At 45.3% G+C, this 26,609-nt stretch overlaps 1 protein-coding gene across 2 annotated transcripts in view; it reads left to right on the top strand.

Annotated features, from left to right (window-relative positions):
- The window catches only part of LOC138569641 (alpha-N-acetylgalactosaminidase-like), a 358,057-nt gene that overhangs the window by 17,422 nt on the left and 314,026 nt on the right, over positions 1 to 26,609 (top strand). The window contains exon 1 of one of the 2 annotated variants that reach the window (XM_069647791.1): positions 16,493 to 16,521. The exons of the other annotated variant lie outside the window; for it this stretch is intronic. Within the exon in view, the coding sequence (XP_069503892.1) occupies positions 16,508 to 16,521 (14 nt within the window). The 5' untranslated portion in view covers positions 16,493 to 16,507. Of the gene's footprint in view, positions 1 to 16,492; positions 16,522 to 26,609 lie in introns of those variants that run through there. 2 annotated transcript variants of the gene reach the window in all.

Below are 26,609 nucleotides of genomic sequence, written 5' to 3'. Positions count from 1 at the left end.
CTCTTCCACTATTTCCACTGAACCCAATCCCCCACCCCTCCCATGCTGGCAGCCCTCCCACCTGTGCCCCCAGAAACCATCCTGACTGGCGCGCCCCCCAAGAACCCATGTGAGGGTTGAGGGGGGGCCCCTGTCCCATACTGACAGCCGATGAACATTAATAGCAACAGCCTGTGCTGCTGCCCCATCCACTCCTCTGATGACCTGACGGCACTTAATTCCCTCCACCTATGATCATCCTTATAGCTGTCTCAGCGCTGCAAACTCCGGCCCCTGCGAGAAACCACCTGAATTCCCCTCCCACACCCAACTGCGACCCAACCTGCCAGGCCTGGCAACCAGGCCGAGCCCCCCCCACCACAGATCGGCAGCGTGTCTGTAGGGCCTCCGTTCCCCCCCGCCCTCATACTAGACACATGGATGTCATCCTGTCAGCAGCCGTAGGGGCCCAGCTGAAGTCCTCCCACCTCCCTCTGACGGCACAGAGGCCCTGCATTGCCACCTAGAGGCCCGCCAGTGCACCGTGCTCCCCTTTATGGGCACCCACCACTGGCCCACCTGATTGAGCAGTGCTGAGGAAAAACTACTCCCCACCCGCTCCCTATGCCCAGCCCAGAGCCAGGACAGGAATGAGGCTGTGCATTCCCCCCCCTAAATAAAATGAGCGGCAGGGCCAGCCCACCACACTGCTCAAACACCTCCTTAAAAAAAATATGTATATATATTTTTGTTCAACTCTGCACAACCCCCTTCTTGAATGCTTTGCAATGGGGCTGCTGCACCCTGGCCAAATATATATTTGTATATCCCGATTCCGCCCCACCACCTCTCCCACCATCCCCAGAAAGCCCAAGAAGAATTTGGGCAACCCGTTCTCGTCACCCCCTAACGCTCATACAAAAAACCCTCCTCTCACTGTGACACCCCTTGGCCCCCTCCCCACCACCGACCTGCTCACGTGTGCGCCCTAGGCCACCACCTCAGCCGTGCTGCTGGCAAGTCCAGGCAACACGGAACAGCGTTAACCGCCAACTGTTCCTGAACCTTTGCCGGCACCCCTATAAATAACCTAAGGAAGAATGTGAAGGGAGCTTTACACCTTGCCTTCTCTAAACCTTGATCACAGTTTGTGAACTGCAGCCATTTTTGCTATGTGTCTGCTTTAGTTGGTTGACAGTTTCACATAGCATGCAACCATAACTGATTGGGATAAAATCAATCTTTTATAAGCTTCTAACCACGAACCCCTCTGAAATGCCAACAATTACTCTAAATTGTCCAGAAAAATATGAAGGTAATTTCAGATAATTTCCCTCTGAAATTCTTTAGAAGTTTTGAGAAAGCAAATTGTATGCTTTTGGTAAACAAAATGTGTAAACTAGAACATTTCATTCCGGATGATCTACAAATGGCGAATATTTTTAACTAAATATTTTTAAGATTACCAGAGGCTTCATTCAGCATATGCCAGTTCCTTCCTTTGCACGGCCTGATATATATCTGATAAAATAATATATCTGATAAAATCAGTCTGTGGGTTAATGTTAGATTACTTCTCTAGTCCAGGGTTTTTCTTTGTTATCAGAGGCTTGTAGTTCTACATTTCCTTTTACAAATCCTGGACTGCAAGTAAGAGAATGGAAAGGAAAACCACAGGATTCGATGAGACGCCCACACCGGACATGGGAGAGCTTCAGATACTTGCACTTGTCCACCCTGTGTTGCCTCGTCCTGTGGATTTGCATTGCAGTCTCTTACTTGCAGTCCAGGATTTGTAATGGACTGGACTATTCGGTCTTCAATATGCGGAAATATCGCATCAAATCGTATATGATACTGAGTAAATAAAACTAGTTTTAGGAATCGTTTGAATAAATAACTGATTTAGAAAGAGCATTTTTTCTGAATTGAACTGTCAGCCCCTGCAATGCACACAATGCCTGCCGGAGCAAACAGTCACGGCGTGCCAGAAGAGGAAAGTTGCGGGCAGACCAGGTAAATGTTTTTGTGTATGAGTAATGTTTGTGGAAGTGTAGGGAGCGGCTAACCCGGAGTGTGTGTGTGTGTGCGCTTCTGTGACTGTTGGTGTGCCTATAGCAGGGGGCTGGGGGGTGTAGGTACAGGACGAAGGCTTTGAGAAGAGGTATTTGGGTGTGAAACCCCACGGATGATCAAGAAATCCCACAAGTAATTTTTTTTTAAAAACATTTTTAAATTTTTTTATTGTAATTTTTAGTTTATTCAAACTTTTATTACAAACTTTCTTATCAAAAAGAACACAAAAATACACAAAAGAGAACGCAGAGCCACAAACAAGAAGAGAGAAGAGAAGAAATATACATAAGCGGACAGAAAAATAATCACGGAATCCTTCCCATATTGGTGAGTGGTCACGTTGTGAGTTCTTCATATGGAAGGATCTTTTCTAAAAAGTTAATCACCGCACAGGTTAGATGGACATTTTGACTGGAGAGCGTCCGAGTTGTCATTTAGAGGAGCATATTTGCCCAAAAAAAGGGATCTCGTCTTTACTAGCTTGTCGCATTCAGTTATTATATGTTTCAAAGATTCGTCGTTGGCCAGACAGAATCTACAAATGACGTCGGTTGTATTTACATCATGTCGGGTCCATAATACATCTTTTGTATGGTACATGTTTAAGCGTAGTCTCAAAAATGTATTTCGATGATATCTAGATGGAAATTGGCTTAGATATTTTGGTAATTTATCCAAGCCATTTATCGCAGTACCTAGATCCAGGGAAGTTTTCATGTTCGCATGATTTTCTGCGTTCTGTATCCAACTCCACTGATGGAATTTTTTTTTTTTTTGGCTAGCTGAGGTAGTTCCATCACGGCTTCCCATTTGATGTCAGCGACGTCAACAATTTGTTTTATTTTGTTGACTCAGCATCTCAGCAGACCTTCATATGGTCGCTGTGTGGATTCTGTCAAGATTCTGTATGCAGGCATGGGCTCATTCAAATGTAATTTCCTTACTGTTGTTATAGATTTCCATAGCACAGTGGTGTATAGGGAGACAAGACCGAGCTCATATCTTATGGCTTTTATTGAGACGTAAGACGGGAGACTAAAGACACGTCTCCAGAACTTTCCCTCAAGAATGTCCCAACAGACAAAGCTCAGGTTCCAGCCTGCCTCGGAGCCAAGTAAGTGCTGGAACGACTTTCTGTTTATAGAATGTCAACACTGGAATTGTTGTGAATTTCCCATATTCTGCATGTATGCGTGCTCCCTGCACTCCAAAGCCGGCCATCCCATTTTTATAGATCTTTCAACCAGTCTGATTCGCTTATTGAATTGTTTAAGAGAATTCCTAAATAGCGAATGGAGGGAACATTTCCTATACTCTCACGACCAATAGACCATTTGAAGGCGCAATCTTTCTTTGTTAACACCTTGCTGACAATCAAAATCTTAGTTTTCTTTTCATTTATTGTTAACTCATTGTTACAATATGCTTGAAATCCAGTTAACCTTTGGAGTCCAATTTTGTGTGAGATCCACTAACACAATATCATCGGCATAGATTGCCCAACTCAGATGCTGCCCATTTACCTTTGGTGGGAAGCATGAGACATTGCCAAGTGCTGATGAGATGTCAGAGATGTATAATTTGAATAATAGTGCTGCCAGTGGGCAGCCCTGCTTAACACCTCTATTTGTTGGAATTTTGTTTAACTCACCTAGAGCATTCATCCGTACACACATGGTGGTATTTGAGTGTAAGGCTCTCACCGGATCTAATAGTAATGTTGGACAGTTCCACTTAGCCAACTTTCCCCATAATGTGGCTCTATTTATTGAGTCAAATGCTTGTTTCATGTCGATGAATGCTAAAAATAGCTTTGACTTTTTCTTTAACGTCTCCAATTTTAACAAGTTTAGTATCATGAGATTTACTTCGGTTCCCACACCTTTGGAGAAACCTGTTTGTCGACAGTCCATCAAACCAGCGCTGAGGGCCCATTTAGCTAGTTTCTGTTGTACAGGTTGCAAAGATTTTTCCAATAGTGTCTAGAAGATCAATCGGGCGATTAATTCGAGGGATTGTCCCGACTGCCCTTCTTGAACACTGGAACGACAATAGCTGTTCGCCATGAGTCAGGAACTTCTTTCACTGATGCTATTAATTTAAACAGGTAGGCAATGAAATGAGACCACTTCTCTTTTCTTTCTTTGAGCATGATATTTGTAATGCCGTCAGGCCCTGCAGCTCTTGAGTTCTTTAGATGTTTAATAACTTCTTCAATATTTATAGTGTTCTCTACCACATCCCCAGGGCTCATTACTAACCTCTGTCTGAGTAAATTCGCTTGAAGATGTGGAACTAAATACATTGCAGAAGTGTTCTTCCCATGTCGTCCTCGATATCCCGTTTGACTGCATTATGTCTTGATTTAGAGACCCTTGATTTAAGATCTTCCAAGTTTCTCTGGACTTGTGATTTAGGATCAACTTTAACATCTGGTCACCTCTTTCCTGATCGCGCAAGCAGACAAAGGACTTCAACCAGTTTCTGTATTTCAACTTCCTTTTTTTGATTAATGGACCAGCATTGTGACCATGAAGTCTCTTGAGCAGTCTTAAATCTTTTCGCAACAACTTTTTTTCTGTCTGCACGGAACTGCTAAAGGCATGCTTCTGAACTTTAGGCACGCTCACACCCAATTTGTTTATGACACGAAATTCTGATAACATAGGGGCAACATTTATTTTGCTTTTTGGAGATTGGTTCCCCATCTTAAAATTCTGTGAAAATTTGACTAATTGGGCTGTGTTGATCCTTAATCTATTACCTCCATGGTTGACTACAACGGCAGTCTCATAAGATCCTTCAGGTGTGTATTTGTCACATCTCCAGGATAGATGTAATGGATCAGGGTCACTACTAGCACACCTAATGATTTCTAGATCAACAATGTCAGCCCACACGTTGTTTGAAATCCATATGTAATCCAGGGTTTTATGCCGCAGTCCACCATGCCAAGTCGACTTTGGTGGATTATCACTTTTCGTCATCCCCTTTAACATATCACAGTCTCGTGTTTCCATGGCTCCTTGCCATTGTGTTTTTCTCTCTGTATTAGCGTCGGCTGTTTCTTTTGTTGCCCAATTTGTTGGCTCAGTGTCGTCAAACCAAGAACAATTTAGGTCACCACATATGATTATCTGTAAATCATGGCATGTCACTAAACTGTCTATAACTAATGTTATTGATTCCAAGTATTCACTAGTTGCGATCATGGTATGGTTCCAATATGTATTGATCAAGAGTAACTTTTTGGAATCTTTATAGACAGCTGGCATGAATTCCAGCAGAATCCCTTGAACGAACAAGTTAGGCGTGTATGTTTTGATTATTTCCCATCCAAATGAGTTGTTAAGCATTATTAAAAGCCCAGAGAAGGGGCGACCGCTATGATTTTTGCCAGCTGGGTTTAGAAGAATGGAATATCCATCTCTTGCCGGTGTTTCGCGCAGCCACGTTTCTTGTTGGCATATCGCGAAGTTCTTATCTAAGGAAAAAGGTAGGTCTTGAAAAAGATGGCTAAAGCCACTTGTGTTCCATGAAATCAGTTCACAAATCACTTTTCCATTTTCCATCTAGTTGCGTCCTTCTTTGAGTTTCCACTGTTGCTCTCCCTTTAGCCACACGGTCGTTTTCCTTCTCTCTAGGCTGTATTTTAAATGCCTCCCTTAAAGCATCTCTTCGCTTTTCGCTCGTCGTACGATGATCTTCAACTGGGGAGGTACACTCGGGCCGATGTTCGTTGGAGTCTTCCATCTGATGTGAGACCTCAAATCCGTAAGACAGAAGTTAGTCTTTAGCTGACAGTAGTGTTTTTTTCTACTGCCTGTGAACGTATATGTAGTAATACCTGGTCAGAACAAGTCTCTGATAGGTATTCTACAATACGGATGTCATCTGAGGTTATTGTGCGCAGTGATGGAATAGCATGAAATAAGCGCATCACGTTACTTCTATTTAGGTTTACTTCGTTGCCATCCGGGAAGATATTTTCAATCCGAACTCTTCTAGTCGAATTTTTTGTGACAGGGCTTTTTTCAAAACGCACTTGCTGTTCTTGAACGGAATTTTTTTACCTTTGCGCTTGAGTTACTCTTGGATTTAGCGCTATATTTGAATGGTTTCTTTTTTGAGACTCCGTCTTTGATTCAGTAGTCGGCTTCCTCGAAGCGGATTTTGGGGCTATGGTACTGTCAGCCTTGCCATTATTTGTCTGATTCATTTTGCTTTTGTTCGTTCTGCAACTACAAGGCGAGTGAATGGATGGTGCAGTTACAGGAATCATCTCTTGCACATTTGCTCCATGGGCACTCTCGTTTTCATCTCCTGCAGCATCGTTGTCTTCATCGATCGAATAGGTTGACCAATCTCCAAGGTCAGAAGACTCTTTTACCGACTCCACTGTTTTTGTTTCTGAGTCCAGCCTTATTCGTTTTTTTAGGTTTTTCTCCTGTTGAGCAGTCGATCTTTCAACAATCTTTGGCAATTCCTGAAGATTGGGTTGGTCTATTACGACTGCTTGTGTCTTATCAGGGAGAGCCCGTTGGAAAAGACCCAGTTTTGCTCGGTGTCGACAGATTTCGTATAAACTGTTTAGTTTTTGCAGGATTTTGCTTTCTCTTTGGTTTTTTTACCGCTGGCTTCTGTTTGTTAGTAACCTCAAATATTTTTGTGGAGAGCTCCAGAGTTTTAGCGTTGCCCAGAAAAATATCAAAAGGTGTTACAGTGTTTCTCTTTTGTGCTATTTTGCACTGGCGTTTTCGGGCACACAGAAGTGGGGCTTTCCTCCACTATCACGATGGACGGAATCTGATCCTGAGGTTTTTCTCCCGAATCAACTAAGACTGTTGGAGCGGCAGCTGGTACTAGAGCTTTTTCAGCTACTGCCCGCTCCGGATGAGCGGGCCGCTGAGTCATAGAACTCATCGCCTCTCGTGGAGTGCCTGTTTTAGCTGTATTTACTCCGGCCATAACATGTTGACGTCCATGTGCATGAGAGCATGAAGATTGGTCATTCCAAAGATTTTTGTCCAGATGGCGAAACCATTTCATACATTCAAGGATGGCCTCCATGAGGTCATCTGACTTGGTATGCTCTCTCATTGCCATATCACTTAATCTGTGTTGCCACTGGAGAGATGGATTTGCCTCCATTTCGTTTTTCTGCTGTAACAATTCAAAACTGTGAGTTAAAACCGACAATTTATTGTCCAGGTTTGCCATTATTGCCCATTGATCTCTTATGGATTCATTCAGAGATTCGTATAATTTTACAAATGGCAACAATGCCAGAGACGTTGCAGCTAACACGTTGTTGTGTATTTGAATAGATGCAGCCACTGAAATGTTTGCCTTTAAAGCACTTTCCACGTTATGCTCTTTATGTGGCTGCTCAATATGTGGCTGATTCGATAAACCGTTGTTCGAGTCTGCTGAATAGTTTCCATTATTTTGTGACATTTCCGATGTCGATTCATTGCAGTGATGGTGCAGTGGAGCGTTTGAAACGCTTCTTATCCCTTGAGAGCTTGCATTGGCTCTCATGTTATTTGTCTGTGGACTACTTGTTCTTTCTCTGTTATTTGTCGAGCGACGCACCTCTGTAATGTTTACATTGTTTGAAGATGAACTCAAAATCATATTACTCGGCACCGGTTTGGCTGGAGCGAAAAGCTGTTCACTAATTTGTCTTTTATTTGCAAGAAGTCATCGGTCAGGCGTTTAGTCAAACGCGCTTCCCTCTCGACAGCATCAGAGCTTGCTTTTAATTGCGCAGACGTCTGAAATTGATGGTGTTCCAAGACTGCGGTTTTTGCTTTCAGTGTGTCAGGTACGGCAATGTTTGATGTTTCCCTATTGGATGTAAGGGGATTGGCTCTGTGCAGGCCAACAGCATCGCATCCCGTCGACATTCCAGTATCACTCACTTCACAGCTCTGATTGTCAAGCGCGTTCCAGTTTGCATCTGCGGCTGTATGAATGATTGGACGCGCCTCCTTGCAGGCAACTGGAAAAGCAAATGCCATCTGTTTTTGATTTAATGGCGCTGAAGATTGTTTGCTCACGCAAGAGCGAGGCATGGTCGAAAGATCAGTGGATGAAATCAAGCCGTAATCCGCTGAATATGTTGTAGAAGCAGATTGACTTGCTGCCGCTGATTCGACCTGTGTTGACGGTCGACACACTTCAAGAACCACAAGGCATTTCTTTTGTACCTCATGGAGCCGAGGATTGAACGACACTTCCCTTTGTTCTATAGCATTTGACGGGACATGTAGTTCGGTGTCTGTGACATCGAACGGAGATTGAAACAGCGAGGGATCGATAGTAATGTTATTTGGAAGTCCATATCCGACATCTTCTGTATTCTCAGTCTCGTCGGCGTTCAACAGGGTGGCATCGACGGCTCCCCCAAGCAGGACCTTGTGTGAAACTTCAGGTAAGACCGGTCCATCCGTTGTTACTACGAACGAGACTTGTGCCTCAGCATGCGTATCAACATGCACTTGTTGATTAGATAATGGAGTCAATGCCCGTGTTAAGCCCGATTCCTTCAACCTGGGACTTAAGGGGCATGATGCAAGCGATTGTAAAGATGGCACCGGTAGTGCCACGGATAACTGAGTGCAGGTTGCTAATGACATATCAGCGCTTACCTCGTTGAATGTTTCAGGGGAAGCCATTAGACCGAGTGCTCTGGGCAGTTTCGACTGCCGTCGCTCGAACAGACAGCGTCTTTAGCCTCGTCTGAGGGCCTGGTGCAGTCATTTTTCCACTAGTTCTGGTCTTCCTAGTTATCGCCAGATCTTTCGCCGTCAGAGGCAGACTGGGCAGACTGGGACTCTACGGGACTCCGCGCGGCGCTTCGCGCCTGCTACACCCTTTTAAGGGTGGAGTCAACCAGTTAAAGGGCCAGAAAAGGTAAATTCACCAAACAGTCTGTAGCAGCAGCTCCTTACAGCACAGAATTCTGGGCAGACTGGGACTCTACGGGACACAAGTGTGTGAGAGGTGCGGGCGAGGGATCTGATTCGGGGTGGGGCAGCTTGGGGTCATTTAGGGTCATATTTCCACATATTGAAGGCCGCACAATCGGCTGGAAAAAAATCTTTTTTTGTCTTAGGTCTTCAATATGCCGAAATATGACGGGGCCTTGTTATGTTGGGTATTTCGTAAAGTGGTGGGTGCTGATTGTTAGCTTATTGTGAATCCTCCAACACCAATTGTATTCCTATATTACGAAAAGTCACATTCTTGGATGTTTGTTGACCTTTCTGCTGATTCATGTAGACCCGCAAGATGGGGGAAATACCTAAGTTTAGGAAGATTGAGCTTTAGTCAAGGCGAACATGAAGTTGCAGGGCGGCAAGCTCTGTAGAACATTTGATCTGTTTTGGTAATCTGCAGCAATCCTGCTCCATCAACCTTTGTAACTTCTCTCTGCCCTAGTGCTGTTGTATACCTTGCGGTATTGATGCTTTGAAAATCCACGAAACACAAGGGCAAGTAGTTAGGACTGTTGGCTTAGGTATACCAGAGGGACTGGGGGTCGCACTACGAGCTCACCGTTCAGCTCCCAGGGCCCAGGGCCAAATGAACCCTCCCCCAGTGCACACACAGAGGACTCAGCCAAGGGCAAGTTAGAACTGTCGTATATTACACAAACAGACAGGGATTATACAGGACATTGAACATCTCCCAGACTCACAGCTCCTAAATCCGTGTCAGGCCCTTTTGTTCGATTTCTACATCCCAACATGGGGCCCTTCCCAAAAAACCTACTTGAAGACAGGATTAGGCTGTTGGGATGGTAGTGCCTATGCATGGCACATATAGATGTTAATCGATTGGTCCTCACATGTCGGCTGGCTTGCCTGCCTCTTCCCTGAAAACTATCCATTATATTGTTTCAGGATTACCATTGGTCCTTGCTCTCTGGCATCCACCCCTGGATTTCTGTTCCCTGATAGGCTGGTGCTGATCTCCCCAGGCTTGGGACCCAGCTCTGTTCTCAGTGCTCTGTGCACCTCTTCAAGGTTATGAGAATGATTGTGTTACCAATGTATCTGTGAGCCTTAGCCTGCTGTTCTGTGGGGCCTGCTGTTCTGTGCAGCCTAGTTCTGCTTTTCTTCGCCTCTCGTCCTGTGGCCGCATGTAACCTTGTTATAGCTATACTACGATTCTATACTGTGTTTCTTATAGGTTAGCTGTATTCAGCTCTTCCAGGCTTTATACGATCCTGTAGTTCCATAGGGTTAGTTGTGATAAGCGTCTGCAAGCTTGCTCTGCATCTCTTTTGGCTTGCGTTCAGCGTTTCTGCACTTGGCTAATGAGAAAAATAATAAAAGCTTTCGACAGTATGTATATGTATCTGTCCTCTAAGCATTTTCTATGTTTGTGCCCGTTTAAAGGAATGGTTCGCCCAACATTTTTTATTTAAAAAATAGATAGGCAATATTAAAAAACAAGATTGGCATTTTTTTTTTCAAAGTCCCTATGTAAAATTTTGAGCAATTCAAGCTCAAAAATGTGCAAAAGCAAACACATGGGCGCATCCATTTTGTGAAATGGATGCCCGCCTGTGCTGGCTTTTGCTTTTGCGGCACTAATAAAGGAAAATCCAGCCAGCTGTAGTAAACAAAAGCTACCACTGGGTGGCTTTTCCTTCATTGGTGCCGGGACTCGGAGGACGCGGACCGGAGACTACAGGCAGAAAAGCTGCAGCTGCATCTCGGTAAGTGCTATATTTTTTTTTTTTTTTTTTTTTTTTTTTTAAATAAGCACTAGCTGCGTTTTTTTTTTCTAAGTTTTCCGGGCTGGAGGATTTAGAAATAAAACCGCAGCTTTAAAAACGTTGTATTTATGTTTGCGGTAGCTCCTCTGAGCCTGAGAAACTTGGAAAGAAAAACCGCAGCGTTTTCAAACACAACCGCGTTGTTTCTGCCTAAATCTGCTTTCCCATTTGGGGTAGCCCTAGAGCCCCAAATGGGAAAGCAGATTTAGGCAGAAACACTGCAGCATTTAGCATTTCCCATTTGGGGATCTCGGGGGGGGGGGGGCCCAATGGGGAGCCCGAGAGCCCCAAATGGGAAATCAGTTGTAGGCAGAAACACTGCGGCATGTAAACACAACCGTGTTGTGTTTCTGCCTGCCTTGGCTTTCACTTTGGGTCTCCGGGGAGCACCGAGACCCAAAGTGATAGCCACGGCAGGCAGAAACACAATGCGGTTGTGTTTGAAAACGCAGCGTTTTCAAACACAATAACGTTGTATTTATGTTTGCGGTCGCTTCAAAAGCTACCGTAAACATAAATACGTTTTTAAAGCTGCAGTTTTATTTCTAAGTTTTCCGGGCTCCTCCAGCCCGGAAAACTTAGAAAAAAAACTGCAGCTAGTGTTTATTTTTATTAAAAAAATAGCACTTACCGAGATGCAGCTGCAGCTTTTCTGCCTGTAGTCACCGGTCCCCGCCCTCCGCGTACAGCACTAATGAAGGAAAAGCCACCCAGTGGTAGCTTTTGTTTACTGCAGCTGGCTGGCTTTTCCTTCATTAGTGCTGCAAAAGCCAAAGCGAGCACAGCGGCGGGCATCCATTTCACAAAATGGATGCCCCCATGTGCCATCTTTGAGCTTGAATTGCTCAATTTTACATAGGGACTTCGAAAAAAAAATGCCAATCGTTTTTCTTAAAATATTGTCTATTTTTGAAATTTATTTATTTTTTTTTTTTTTTGCCCAACCATTCCTTTAACTTCGTGCATGGGTGCGAGTTTGCTTCATGACTAAATGTTGCTATGACGTGGTGTCACAAATGACGTCCGCACAATGGTTTTCCGCTGTTAGTCAATCTGATCCATTTGGATCCATGATCAGGGTAGTGGCACCTATATCCATAAACACATTTACTGGCTACGGTTTGAATGGTGGTCTAAGAGAATATCTGTATCTGGATGTCACTGGCCCTCGTGGGGGCTGTCCAAACAGTGAGTTGCTTTGTGCGTTCTTGACTCTTCGGGCTGTCCTGTTCATGGGGGTGAGGAGGGGCATTCCAGGGGCCCTCTATTCAGGACGATGTTCAAATGTTTTGGAGGCAGCCAGTGGAGACAAAACAAGACTAATTATGCTATGGTAAATAATATTTATACTGCACCAATCACCACCATAGTGGCCTTACGGTGCCTGGCCTTGTCTAAACAGTGGCATATTGTGACCACGGCCAGGTGGCTCCAAATGCTTGTCTGTGGGTAAGAATAAAGAGGGTGGAAGTGGGGGCGGTGAGAGAGAAGGATTAGATGAAAGACTAACCAAATTTAGTGGCGATGATGGTAAGGGTGTATGTTTGTGCGTTTCTTAACTGATTTTTATTTATTTATTTTAATCTTTTTTATTTTATAAAGGCTTTATTGGTTCAACAGTAAGGGAAAAACCTTTTGCCTTACGTAAACAATTTAAAATCATATGGTAAAGAAAAGAAAATCCATGAAAGCGAAAAGCGCGTGAGAGAATGCATAAACTACGAACAGGAAGTAGCAAACATTTGGTTAAAAGAACAAGGAGGTGATTTAATCATAGATAAGCGTGAGAACTACAGAAGTGTGTGTATATATAGCTCGCTTTAATGTAATGGCAGCAATCACTAGATGTATGGTACTAGATTTACATGGTGGGTGGTTGCATGATGGGCTTGAGATGTGCTAAGTGGGACAAACGAGATGCTGGACCCGTGACTGCCGGTTGGAAATTGCAGTTATGGTTTTGGGTCCAGCTGCTGGCATGTACGTTTCTGCACATCTGGTGAATTACTATGAAGGAAATCGAATCCTAGTTTCATGTGGGAGTGGGAGGATGGCCTAGTACGCCTTAACGTCTTGAGATAACCGTAACCTGCACAGCCTGCTTGTGCTGACTGGTAGCTCAACAGATGGGTGCTTGGGGAGAAAATGGGTGTTCAGCTATAAACTGGAAAACCTTTACTCTGCTCCACTTTCTTAAGCATCATTGCGCCTCCCTCCGCTTCCACTTTCTGACCTTTTGATTCCCAGGTTAACAGGCTCCTCGATTATGTGTTTTTACTTTAGTGGCACACACGTTAACTGTTTTCAATTGTCAGGGGGAAAACGTGCCCACCCCCCTACGACCCCCTGAGCCTTTTCACTGTCACGTGTTTGTTTACCACATTTCTGCATGTACAATTTATTTTGACCCGATTCGGGTTTGACCTTTTTATTGAAATGTCTATACGTTTTTATTTTTTTGTAATGTATTTTTGTTTCCTTCAGTACACCATGCTAGGCCCAGGATATTCTGTGACTTTCTTCATTACTCTTCTCTTTCCAATCTGGTTACATTTATGTGTAGGTGCAAGATAAAGGACCACGCATTTCACCTTTTTTAATCCGGTTTTAAATTAAATGTTTTAGTTTGAATTCAGGAATGCACATGCGAGGGAGTATCGTTGGGAGCAAAAGGATTTTTCAGGGATATGATCTGATATGATGTGGCATTTATAATGCGCCTATACACAAGTGTTAAAGGTGCGATGCGGCAAGGGAGGGGGAACAGAGGGAAAGACAGACAACGATCCTACTAGGCCAGGTATCATTCAGATCGCGCAAGTGCATGGGAACGGGGAGGGGGAAAGGGCAGTACATGGGATAAGAATAATAAACACTAAGTACGTACGGCCAGCTGGTGGCAAGTGCAAGGGTAGTGCAGACATCAGGTATTGAGTGCTAGTGGTGGAACTTTAGGGATACAGAAACAGTCTCTAAGTGCGGGGGTTGCCAGTGCAGGTGTGTTACTGACGGGGTTGAGGGGACCTGGGCTGAAGATCAAGGGGTGGCCAGGTAACCAGTGCAGTTTCAGTATCGGCCAGGAAGTCAGCAGGGAAGAGGAGGAGAAAAAGCAGAAGCAAAGGGAGAGGTTTTGAGGTGCTTCCGGAACCGGAGATGATTCTCCTCAAGTTTCAGGGAGGCTGGTAGGCTGTTCCAGAGGGAGGCCCCAGCGGAGGAAAGAGATCTACCTCCACCTCATTGCTTGGAGAGGCGACTGACCCTAAGGGAGTTGGAGGCAGAAGAGCAAAGAGATCGAGAAGGAAGATATTTTGGAAGAGAGAGCTGAAGGTATTGAGGCCCCAGGCCCTAGAAGGCCTAGTTGACAATGCAGAGGGTTTTGAACTTCATCCTTGCAGCCACTGGGAGTCAGTGCAGAGATTTCAGTCCTGGAGAGATACGATCCCTGGGCTTGAGGCCAAGGACAAGTCTTGCAGTCCTGTTCAGGATGGGTTGCAGGTGGCGGAGAGTAGAAGCAGGTAGATTTAGGAAGAGGCTGTTGCAATAGTCCAGCCTAGAGAAAACCAGAGCTCTGGAGACAGTGAGCTTCTGGGGGAAGGAGAGAAAAGGAAGAATACCTCTGAGGAGGTGCAGCTGGTAGTGTGACTTGTTAGAGATGTCAGAGATGTGAGGAAAGAAGGAGAGTGTTGAGTCGAAGATGACCCCAAGGTTTTTAGCCTCACGGGTGGGAGCAGGAGGAAGGCCGAGGGAGGTCGGCCAGAGAGTGACTGGAAAGGAGGGAGCAGGTGTTCCAATGAGGAGAATCTCAGTCTTACTGGCATTAAGGCAGAGATCATTGGCGGCACACCACTCCTGCATGGCGGACAGGCAGTCGGAGATGAGAGAGGGAGAAGAGGTGGCTGGGGGTAGCCTGACAATGAGCTGAGTGTCGTCCACATAGCACTGGAAGTTGGGGCAGAGCGCAGCAATGCGGTGGGCAAGAAGTGCCAGGTATAGGTTGAAAAGCCAGGGAGAGAGGTTCAACCCCTGGGGAACACCAGAGATAGAGATGGAGATGGAGGAGAGGAAGGACCCAAGTTGAACCTGGGAGGGTCGATCGGAGAGGAAAGAAGTCAGTCACGCCAGGGCCTGACCGGTGATGCCCAGGTAATCGCAGAGACGGTTAAGCAGGATGGCATGGTTGACTCTGTCGAAGGCAGAAGAGAGATCAAGTAGGATGAGGACACAAGGGGTATTGGAATCAAGGTTGGAGAGCAGGTCTTCACGGATGTTCAGGAGAGCAGTTTCCATGCTTCTGGCTGCTCTGAAGCCAAACTGATGACCATGGAGACAACCAACAGATTCAGTGTGAAGATTGAGCTGGGAGATGGCCAGATTTTCCAAGAGTTTGCCCAGGAAGGGAGTGATGGAGATTGGGCGATAGTTAGCCGGGCAGGATGGGTCGGCAGATGGTTTCTTAAGAAGAGGGTGCACAAGGGAGTGCTTCAGCGTGGAAGGGAATACTCCAGTGGCGAAGAAGTGGTTGCAGAAGTCGACCTCGACCAGAGCAGTAGCCAGGGAGTCAATGTGGTCCTTGATGGTTTTGGAGGAACAGGGATGAACCCTGTTCAAAAAGTAGTTCATTGTAGACTAGGGTATTTATAGCCAGGTTATAAAGGCATTTTAATTTTTAAAAAATCTATTTTGATTGTAACCTACTTTTATTTGTGCCTATAAATTACCTTTGTGTTTAAAAAAATAAATAAAATAATAAATCTAGCCCCTCTTCGGCTCAGAGGGAGAGTTCCAGCATGTAATGTAATTTGTCATTTGTATAGCGCCTTTAACCATTGGTATGGCCTCAAATCATTGTAGGTGAACGCCCTCCGGGGAACGAAGTCCAGGGCATGGGAAAATCATTGCAGGAGTTTAGAATGCGTGTGTGCATTTTAGCCAATACAACGGTAGGTAGGGGTGGCCACATCCCTGTTGGCGACCCATGTCGAGCTAGCATGTGGATGGGTGCTGTGAGCTAGTCAGGAGAGTATGCGAGCGCAGGAGGTTCATGGATCCAGCTAGGCCAAATTTGTGTCGTGGGAAGTAGTTTTCTTATGAAAAAACATGGAATTCCTATTAATTATAGGAACTCCCGTCCCCTGCACACCTCTTGATATTGGAAAAAAGATCCAAATTTTCACTAGTTTGTTTTTAGAACAGCTAAATTCGTAAGTCATTTTGTTTTGTAATTCTTAATTAGAAAGCAAATTTCAATATACACAGTGTTGTAAAAAAATGATTTATCCACATGATATATTTTTAGTGCTTATTTTAAACCAAAATCAGAGTTCACTTCACTCAAGGTTACATAAAATACAAAACATTCTTGATATGGAGCTCTACGCGTTTCGAGAGTGTGCCTCTCTTCTTCAGGAGCAATAACTATTTCATTAAACACAGTGTTTCCTAATAATAATAATATTGATAATTCAACAATAATCTAAATATAAGTTTCAACAAATGATTTCTCTTCCAAACACAAAACTGTGTTTTTCTTTTCTTTAGGACTTCAGATGTCCATTTCGATGTGGAATGATGGAAACGTCATCTTATGAGACAGTTCTCAAATGTTCTGAAAATAATAATAGTGATATTTGTATTAGATAATGGTTAGATCAAATCGTCACTATGGTGTTAGAAGGGTAAGTATCCTTGTTCCTACCTGTGTATTGTTGTCAAGGCCTGTGTGTTTCGAGATTCTGTAATACACCGTGTGTCGTCGTGTTTATCCACCGTAATGCCTAGTCAGCTTACATTCTATATAAAGTATAATAATATGTGTCGGGCTATAATAAAACGCTTTTCCAATTCTCCAAGTTTAGATTCAAATGTCAGTGTGTTACCTGTGTGTTGCTGCAGTATCGGGTAATAGCGATGTTAACAGTCCCAGCACAGAAGTCGATTCCCGTTAGTTCTCGAAAAAAACAATCGAAGAATAACGAGTTTAAGTGTTTTGAATGATCAACTAAGTATCAGTCATTTTTTAGATACTGGTCCATCCACATTCTTACCTATGTCAGTGATTTCCTCGCCTCAAAAGATATGTCCTACATCCTTCTCACGGGTAACATGGTTCACTCGCTACCTTTTGGTTATTTAAAATCATGTGACGCGAGATTTAATGTCATGTGACATATGATCTCCATCACGTGATGTCCTAGACTTCTGGGAGTTGTAGTGCCCACAGACCTACAAAGACTTAAATAGTTAAGACATTTAATCTCTCACTTTGTCTCTCAGTACGAAGTAGTTTTTTTATGGCAGAGGTGTTTGCGATGTGCCTTCAAGTAGTGCATGATAGTCGCGGCATGCAGGTGTGTGCCCCTGCCTGCGGCTATCTTCCATCAACACAGAGTGCGATACGTACCCGTGTCTCTTGGCTTCTTTCTTCATTTCGGTATGCAGTGTTTCTAATGAGAAAAAATAACACTTTATTTTTAACGACACCTAAATAACAAGTTGTGTTTTTTTTTTAATATATATATTTAAGTACAAGTATATTTGGGGGGGGTGGGGTAAGGGATTAATGGGGTGGGGTAGTTGGGGGGGGGGGCAGTAGCAACAGGGGATTGGGGGTGGGGTTCGTTATTCGGGTGTCGTTTTAAAAGTAGGTAATTATTTAGGGTGTCGTTGTAAAGACATGGAACCTTAATTTCATGGATGTGGTGTGGATTCTGAAGCAGTGGTCTGCTGGAGTTTATTCTCTCCGTCACTCGGAACATTTCATGAAGGGTTCATTGCTGCCTCGTCCTATCTGATAGGCAGTTAAATAACCCAAAGTGTGGGATGGGTTTGTCTGGAAATGGGAGGCGGGGAAGCCTGGTCTTGAGGGTCTTCCAGGAGGAAAGGTGATCCTCTAAGGGGAATAGCGTACCAGATTGTGGGAGCGTGCACTGAGAAGGCAGGCCCCCCTCCCCCCTGCTAATCTTGTTGATTTGAAGGCTGGAATCACAAGGAGGAGTGTAGTGCCATATCGCATTTTTCTATTGGGTTGTTAAGGGGCGAGCTTATGTTGGAGGTATTCTGGGCCCGTCTTGTGGAGGCCACAGTGGGTGATGCACATGGCTTTGAAATGGCACAAGGGGCAGACACTGGGCTACCTATTTATGCTGATTATCTGGAGAGCAGTTTGAATTTATGTGTCTATGGTTTGATTCAAAGTGATCAGGGAATACTATTTCAGCATGAATTTCAAGTCCGGATTCCGCCTTGCAAAGCTGTGTCCCATAATCTGTTTAAGATTGCACACATGTCAACCTCCTCTTAATTGGTTTGCATATAGTGTACATATATTGACCACATATACAAAAATTAATATAGGATTTTGCAAATTACCCAACATTTTTTGCCTAAAATGTTGCCATAGACGCTGCGTTAATGGGAAGTGACCTGTCCTACTCCCACCGCTTTACTCCTTCGCTCCCTATAATCTCAAACAAACCTTGTCTTTATTGACTGCACTAAAATAAGTGTTGACTGCAGCACCAGCAATTATAGTGGGTGCTGCAAAGACGTGACCACCCCCATCATATGCAATAGGTGGGGCATGCGCAGGACATTGACTGCCACGAAGGGTCCAGCTTACAAAGATTTGGACACATATGAAATGTAAAGTATTTTCAAATGGACATTTAGAGAAACTGCATGCGTGGGAGACCAACAGAATGATAAACATGCGGGCAATAGTATCTCGTATGTGCATATGTATTAAATAGCTTTTGCCCATTTTACGTCTTTTTCTGCTAACGACTTTTCATGGAATGTATTAGAACACATAGTCAGTAAACGGGGAAGAGAATCAATGGAAAATGTATTTCAGTTTTGGGAGTAGGAATCGATGTACACCAACCAGCAATGTATTAGGCATTCTGAAACTGCTACGGAGGTGACTTGTCACAGTAACAAACCTTTTCACATAAGACTGATGGACTGTGGACTTTACACCCTTGATTTCCACTTTGTACACGACTGTCTTAATGCACAAGGAAGAGGAGCACCAAAGGAAGAAGAGCTGTGATCTAGTTGGACGAGGAGATGAAGAAAGGAACGAGATGTGTTTGAGAGGAGGAGGCTGACAGGGGAGGGACCAAGGAAGGAGATGTGTGCTTATTCAACTTTACAGATGCCATTGTTAATTAAGGATATTCATAACATACATTTCACATGATGGAGGAAATGTCTGGGTAGGGTTCCGGTACAATATGCTATGGTCGCCTGGATGAGAATATACCATCTGATGGAGAGGTAACAGTGAGGCCTATGACTGTGAGCAGGCCTAAATAAGATGAGCACTGAGACCCAAGTGCCAGAATTTACAAAGGGATGAGGTGAGTGATGGTGTGAGGGGGCGAAAGGGGGCAGAGAACATGTGGAGAGAGAGGAGGACTGCAGTGTTCAAGAAGGCGAGTGAGTGAGATGGCCGCAAGCTCTGGATTCAACCTCCTGCCATTACCAACAGCAATAATGTACACTTGCAATGGCATTTTCTCTGGCAAGCCAAGAAATGCCGAGCTGTGGAGAAATGGCATTCATGCTAGGAGGCAAATGACGCTTTCGCCCGGCTAGGGGTTTACAACGTGAATCTCTTTAGCCATGAGATGATCTATATCGTTTTAACCGTTAGCGATAATAAAATAAATACACTGACATTTCTGGGACTGGGCGATACACGTGCAGTAAAGGTGGCGGGTGGCAATATATTTCAATTCTGCTTGTTAACCTATTAGGTTTTTGTTCGACTTCACTTGTTCTTTCCTTTCCTAAACACATACTCTTCATCGACATGACGCGTTTCGTAGACACATTTGGGCGTAAGCCTCCGTAATGCTTCTTTCGAATGATTCATTGGCGGTAAATCGGTGTGTGGTGAGACAGAAATAGCTTAAGATCCTGCACAAAATCCGGCGTGAAAAGGCTAGATTTGTCTGGCGCAGACACTGAGAAATAAAAAAACAAAGGCTGCATCAGAGGCTGAAGTGTAAAGCTAATCATTGGATTCTAATACGAGCACTGGTGCTGTGCCGACTGGTAGGTCCCCACCCAGTTCCTGCCACTCCCGCCAAAAAAATCTCCTCGTGGAAACTCTTTTGCGGTAAACCAGGTTTACCATCAAACTTGGCACTCGCAGTGCCTGCCAGTGTTTCTACAAAGCTGTCTTCTGAGAGTGAATGCCTACTGATGTAATAAAAATGTCTAACCAGGTCTGCCTTCAGCCACTTGATTTATAAGCACGCTGGGTGTTCTTCACTGAAGTCCGAATAAAAACCAGCATTGGCAAAGCCAATAGTTTGTGCTTGTGTATTTATTAGGCATTTGCCAAGCACTGCTATTAAATGCCCAAGTATTCGCATCATTTTGAGCTTGCTACCATCAATGTCCAGGTAGTACCATTATGGCAGGGCCTGGCAAGTGCTTTTTCCGATGCCTACACAAAAGACCAACTGTTGGCATTGCCAGTGCTCGTTTGGAAGTCGTTCCTGTGACCACACTCCCTGAGCACTGAGGGAGCTCACACAAGTGTGAGCAGAGGGGCAGGTTTTAAGAGTTTTGGAAACTGGGCTGCATCGTAAAGCATGGGCTGTGGGTGGAATTGCATTTCGTCCTAGCTTCATCCATTTGTTTGGCGAGCTCAACCTGTTTTGGTACGTTGTTGACTGTGTTCTATTTGATTTTTTTTTTGTTTGTTTTTAAAAAAAAATGTTTTAATACGTTTATTTTAAACCAAGGCAGGACAATTTACAAACAACATTGCATAAAGATTTTACACCTATTTGACAATTCGCTTTAGCTTATATTCTTCCACAATCCACCCTCCCCTGCGTTCCCTCACTCCGTGCAGCCATCCGCCGCCTTCGCCCTTCAGGCAGGCTCTTGATCATTCAGGGTCCATTGAGTGTTGAGCGGTTTAAATGTCAAGGCGGGGAATCGCTGGTCGTAGTCCAGCACTGGGGCCCAGACATTGTGGAAGCGATGCAAGACTCCCGCCCTCGCCGCGGTCACTTTTTCCGCGATCAGAATGTCCCATAGTTTTCCCCACCAGTGGGCCATGCATGGGCCATCCGGGGACTTCCAGAAGCGGGCCAGCACCGTTTTGCTGGCCAGGAGGCATTGCGTTACTAGTTTCCGGGGTGGGGGTATACCCCAGGGGTCTGGACCCCCAGAAGGACCGTTTCAGGATCCATGGGGAGTGTCATCCCAGTAATTTGTTTGATAGTCACCAGGAATTGTTCCCAGAATAGGTGGATCTTTTGGCAAGTCCACCACATGTGGAAAAAGGAGCCAGGCTGGGGGCATCCTCTCCAGCAGGAGGGGTCCACCCGTGGGTTCATGTGGTGTAGTCTAAGAGGGGGGTAGTACCATCGCAGCATGAGCTTGTATGCGCATTCTTTGTTGGTTACACAGGTAGATGAGGAGTGGGTACGTGTCCAGATGTCCACCCAGGTTTGGTCGTCAATCGGGTGGCCCAGGTCGTCCTCCCATTGGGCCATGCATCGCGTTCTTGCGCTTAGGAAGTCCCCCAGGAAGCGCCTGTACAGGGTTGAGATCCTGCTCCGGGACGGTAGGTCCTTCAGCGTCAGCTCAAGGGGAGTAAAGGGTAGAGTGTCAGCCCGGAGGGTCTGGGGGTGCGAGCACCAGTGCCGAGTTGGCAGTAGGTAAATCTGTCTCTTTTCTGTAGTTGGAACGCCGTCTTACATTGTTCAAAGGTGCGGGTGTTCCCGGCGTATAGCTGTTCCAGGGTCTCGAGACCGCCGTTGATCCAGTTCTGGAAGTTTCGGGGGTTTGTCCCTGGTGAGAAGTTTAGGTTATGGAAGATTGGAGAGAGTGGGCTTTGTCCCCTTGGGATTCCTTGTTGTTTCAGGGCCCAGTCCTATGAGCTTAGCGTGTGTTTGGTAGCTGGAAGGAGAGTCTTCCAGTGTTCTCTCAGGGAGGGCTGGATGTGTGGGAGGAATCGCAGGGGGAGTGGTAATTGAGCTTGCTCCAGCTCCACCCAACAAGGGCCGTCTGTGTTGATCTGCCAAGCGTGGATGTGTGCTAGCTGTGCTGCTGCCCTATAGGACCGGAGATCGGGGACCCCCAGTCCCACCAGTCTAGAGTTGCCAAGCAAAGTTTTGTGGGGGTTTCTGGCTTTCTCGCCTCTCCATATGAACTTCAGCATTTTCTTCTACAGCCCTCGGAGAGCCGGCTCTGGGATGGCCACTGCGAGGGAGGTGCAGGTGTAGAGGAATCGCAGAAGTAGGTTCATTTTGGCGGCTGTGATCCGACCCATTAAGGAGATTTCCTGAGTGGACCAACGCTTCAGGTCTCCTTCCAGTTCTCGGAATAATCTGGGGAAGTTCGCCTGGTATGTGTCTTTTGGGTTTGCTGTAATATGGACTCCCAAGTAGGGGATGGCTTGTTTCTTCCACCTGATAGTGCATAGCCTGGTTAGTGCTTCTTGTTCCTCCAGGTGGAGGCCAATGCCCAGGCCCACTGACTTGGGGAAGTTGACGGCGAAGCCGGTGACCATCCCGAAGTTAGCTATTTCTGCCAGGGCGTGTTTAGCTGAATAGTTGGGTTCCGGGAGCGTCAGAAGAACGTGTTCTATTTGATTTTTGTGTCTGTTTTTTGTTTTTTTTAATTACAAGTTTCACAAAATGTTGTTTGAGGGAAATGTGCTGCTCTACTGGTGATTATGTTGCAAGTTTGCTCGTCGGCCACATTCACTTGGAAAAGAGAAATGTTGCATTGGACCATTGCTGCAGATCTGCAACACTAGCACGCATAATGTGATAATTTTATGCCGCACTTCTATTTATTTCTTTGGTCACTCCTATCCCTGAGCAAAGCCAAGCAAACTGTCGAAGCCCCCATACAAGCATCTGCCCCCACACCTCTTTCTGGACCAGTGAAAGGACAAGTCCCACCCATTTCCCCACCCCCTGTTTAGTTTGGGCTATTAGGTGGTGCTTATGCGCCTCCTATAAACCCAAACGATTGCTTTGGAGTACAGGTGGAAGGGAGATGACCTGTGAGGAGGGACACAAAGCTTGTGGGTGTTTGGTTATTTATCCACCAAGTCACTGTCCATGGCCATGTAAGTTCTATGGCTATTCCTCCCCGCCCTAAACCGATCCTCCTGGGATCTCTTGGAGCTCACTCCATTAAGCATTAAAATCAGACTTTAACCTGACGACGGTCTTTCTAAGCAGTATGCTGAGAATTAATTGCTTAGATGAGCTGTAAATGGCTACTGGTGCAAATGTGTTAACCAAATGTGCCTTCAGCCACTTTATATCTCTTCCATGCACTGAAATCCTTTTAAAAACAAGCTACGACAAAGCCAACAATTTTAGCTTTGGGTATTGCATAGGCATTTGCCAGGTAATGGCATCGTATGTCCAGACAATGACTCAATTTTCCAGCTGTTATGTTTACGCTAAGATGTACATTATATCAGTGCCTAGCAAATGCCTATCCCATACCTACACAAAAGCTCAAACTATTGACTTTGCAAATACTTTTTCATCTTTTGCAGACCAGGTCAGCATACCGCTAGGTTTCCAACATTCGTAAGTGCTGTGGAAATTAACTTTCAGAAGAAAAGGAAATTAGCAAATATAGATTGAGTAGACGTGTTGGCATCGGGCCAGGAATTTATTGCACATGTGAGACGCATATATGGTGTCATGCAGGCTCAAAACAACGTGTGCACAGTCTTGCGTATGCACCCCACGTGACAACGGGCAACCAGTGTCGAAAGAGGGTACAGGAGAGGCTTGAGTACCTGGCAAAGGGGAGTCGTGCGATGACTGATCTGCGTGGATTTGGTTTATTCCATGTGAATTTCCCATACTAACATTGCGCACCGTTTTAGTACTGGGATATGCATAAACGAAATAGGGCCCTGTTACTTAAAAGGTAGTGTTAGTTGTAACCTGAAGCGAATGCGGCTTGGGCCTAATTCCTTAAATTGTTTCATCTGCTCCACGCAAGTCCAAAAAAACATACAAAGGAGTAGATGGAGGTTATCATTACCCTAGTAGTTCAGAAATATTGCCTTGGAGACGAAACGGGGCTCCTACAACATTAGCACAAAGGAGGACGTCTTTGCTCATTCTGGATTAAAAGATCCGAAATCCTGTTCCGTTAATCATTGTGTTGTGCATGCTCGAATCTGCTCACAATGATGGTTGTAACTGCAAAAAAACATGCATCGGAATGATAATTTAAGAGGAAAGACTAGTGGTTCATGCAAGCTCTCCATTTCTCTTGATGTTCTATCTTAGCCAAGCTGCTCTTACAACCTGTGCAGCGCAAGCATTGGAAAGAATGGCAAAAGGGCCAGATAAAGCAAAGCCTCTCAGCCCAGTGCCACTGATGTACATTCCACTGGTGTCCTATCCACTTCAGTGGAACGTAACACCTTTGCTAACTTCATTTTGGTTGTTGAGAAAATCCTGAACCCTATGGGGAGGGGACAGATCATTGTTTTGGGAAACCCCCTTCCCCACACCTACAGAATTGGGACACTCTGCCTTCAGTGTTTCAGAATTCTTTTACATTGGTTTGGCCATTTTCCCAAAGCAACAATCTACACTCCTACAATGCAGGTACCAAGGCTTTGATATTGATACTTACCAAACAGACTTGCTCCAGCATTCCAATATACATTGGGGGTAAACCGTAGTGGAGTAATCTGGCCCAGTTTTATTTGATCCATTCTCCTTCCTCACTGGCACCCATCAAGTTTTCAAGCAAGACCTTTGTGCATTGTGGAGCCCAGGACCTGGATGAACCTGTCCCATCATATTAATACTGGATCAGTTATAAAGCGCTTGATTGTCATGGGATGGAAGGATTGCATAGGTTATAGTTGCAAGGGGGGGTGCTTAACATTTGGGGTAAATAATGAAGGGGCTAATGAGCATTCTGTTCATATCTTCTGCGCGGGCATCCAGTCATGACTCATGCAATATTCGTGATATGAGCTGATGGGCATGTCTCATCATTGTCACTAGAAGTTGGCTGCAGAGTCTTTTGTGCAAGTTCTGTCTTGTTAGTTCAGTCTTGCCTTTGGAAGAGATGCACAGGGCAGGGTGGACATTCCTGCTATTTAATGAAGGCCATGTTGAGGTCCCTTGACCCAGACACCGTTTGTAATTCATTTTCAGAACAAAACTTGTATCAGCAAGAACGTGTATGATCAGTAACGTGGTCCTTGACCACCCAGCCAAGTGCCCCATGATTTCCTGGAGTATGGAAGCAACACGATTGTTGCTCTTATTCCACAGGTAATTCCATACAGTCTGTCCTAGCCCAGATGCAAATCATGTGGGAGGATAGAACCGAATTGACCAGGTCTTGCATGGTACTATAAAACCATGCCACCAAGGTGAAAAGGTGCTCTATTGGGAAGCTCCTTGTTAATGTAACTGACTGAATCTATCTTACTGCCTGTTCTGTATCAATCCCATTTTGTTAAACTCTATAAAAACTGGCTTGTGAGCTCAGGGGACACAATTTCAGAACAGGGATACTCTGGCAAAAAGAAAATTACACTTCTCACAGATGTATGGAAACCAATCCTAAATACCTTTTGCAGCTGTGTTGCTTATTGGTTGACTGGATTTCCACATATGGAGCCCATTGACTGGTCTGTGGAGATCTTCACTTTACCTACTCTCGCACTTCTTCCGTGTTACAAAAAGGGTGGCTGCTGCAGACAAACCTACATTTTTATCGTTATCCAATTGGAGACCTATACAAAGGTTTGTGGCCTGAATGGGCACTCTGGACCAGTGGATAAAGAGATGCACTGCCAGCATGCACATGTCTTTATTTTACCAGCTATCAATAGGCCAAGGATGAAGGGGGCTGTGGGGGTGGTGAATCGGGGAGCAGGAGGAAGGGAGCGGCTGATAATTTCCGGGTAGGTCACTGTGCTCTTCTTACACGCATGTTCAGAAGCCTGCAGTATTTCAATACTGGAAAATGAGCTTTAAACCTGCCACCGTTTATGACCTTGTCTGCACACTCTGAACCAAAGTTGTTCTGCACTTGTTTACTCCTTTGCTACACGCCCTTTGCCACTTTCAGCATACCTATACTGTGGACTGTTGCCAGTGTGCCCCTCCGGCCCGTGAGCCCCCCCCCAACATATGGAACACATGTGACAGTGTTGTCTATCCAGGCTCCATGGGCACCCTGGCGATCCGTGGCACCCCCCTTTTATGTGCACATGCGGCAGAGATGCGTCACTCTGCCGCGTGTGTGCCTATAAAGGTACAGGCACAACACTCCTCCTTTTTCATAAGAAACAAATACAAGAGGAGGCACACATATTTTAGTTTCACTGCAAACTTAACGAAACCCCTTTATTTACGTCCCTCACCAGGTCCACACCTTTATGCGCAACCCGTGGACCGGGCACACCAGTTCAGGGGTCCAACGCATATTCACTGAGATGGGCAAGCTTCCCCCTCCCTTCCCTCTGGGGTTATCTCCTGCCCGCCTCCCAGATCAGACCCTCCTCACCTGCGTCCCCCCGACCAAGGGGACTCAGCGGGTGGGCTAGGCCACCGTCCTCGTCCGGTACCTCGTCAGTCTCTTTGCAGTGTTGCCTCCAGCCTAGTCTCCCACACCTTCTTAAAGAAATGGGCATTTCGGGTGACAGTGGCAGTTCCATCTGACGCAGTCATCCTAGAGTCATGCACTGCCACTATGTCCTATGGGACTAGGCTCATAAATCGGT

Source organism: Ambystoma mexicanum, chromosome 2q (assembly GCF_040938575.1).
Source record: "Ambystoma mexicanum isolate Mex_15411 chromosome 2q, UKY_AmexF1_1, whole genome shotgun sequence".
Taxonomy (NCBI): Eukaryota; Metazoa; Chordata; class Amphibia; order Caudata; family Ambystomatidae; genus Ambystoma; species Ambystoma mexicanum.
This window is presented reverse-complemented; position numbering and strand designations above follow the sequence as displayed.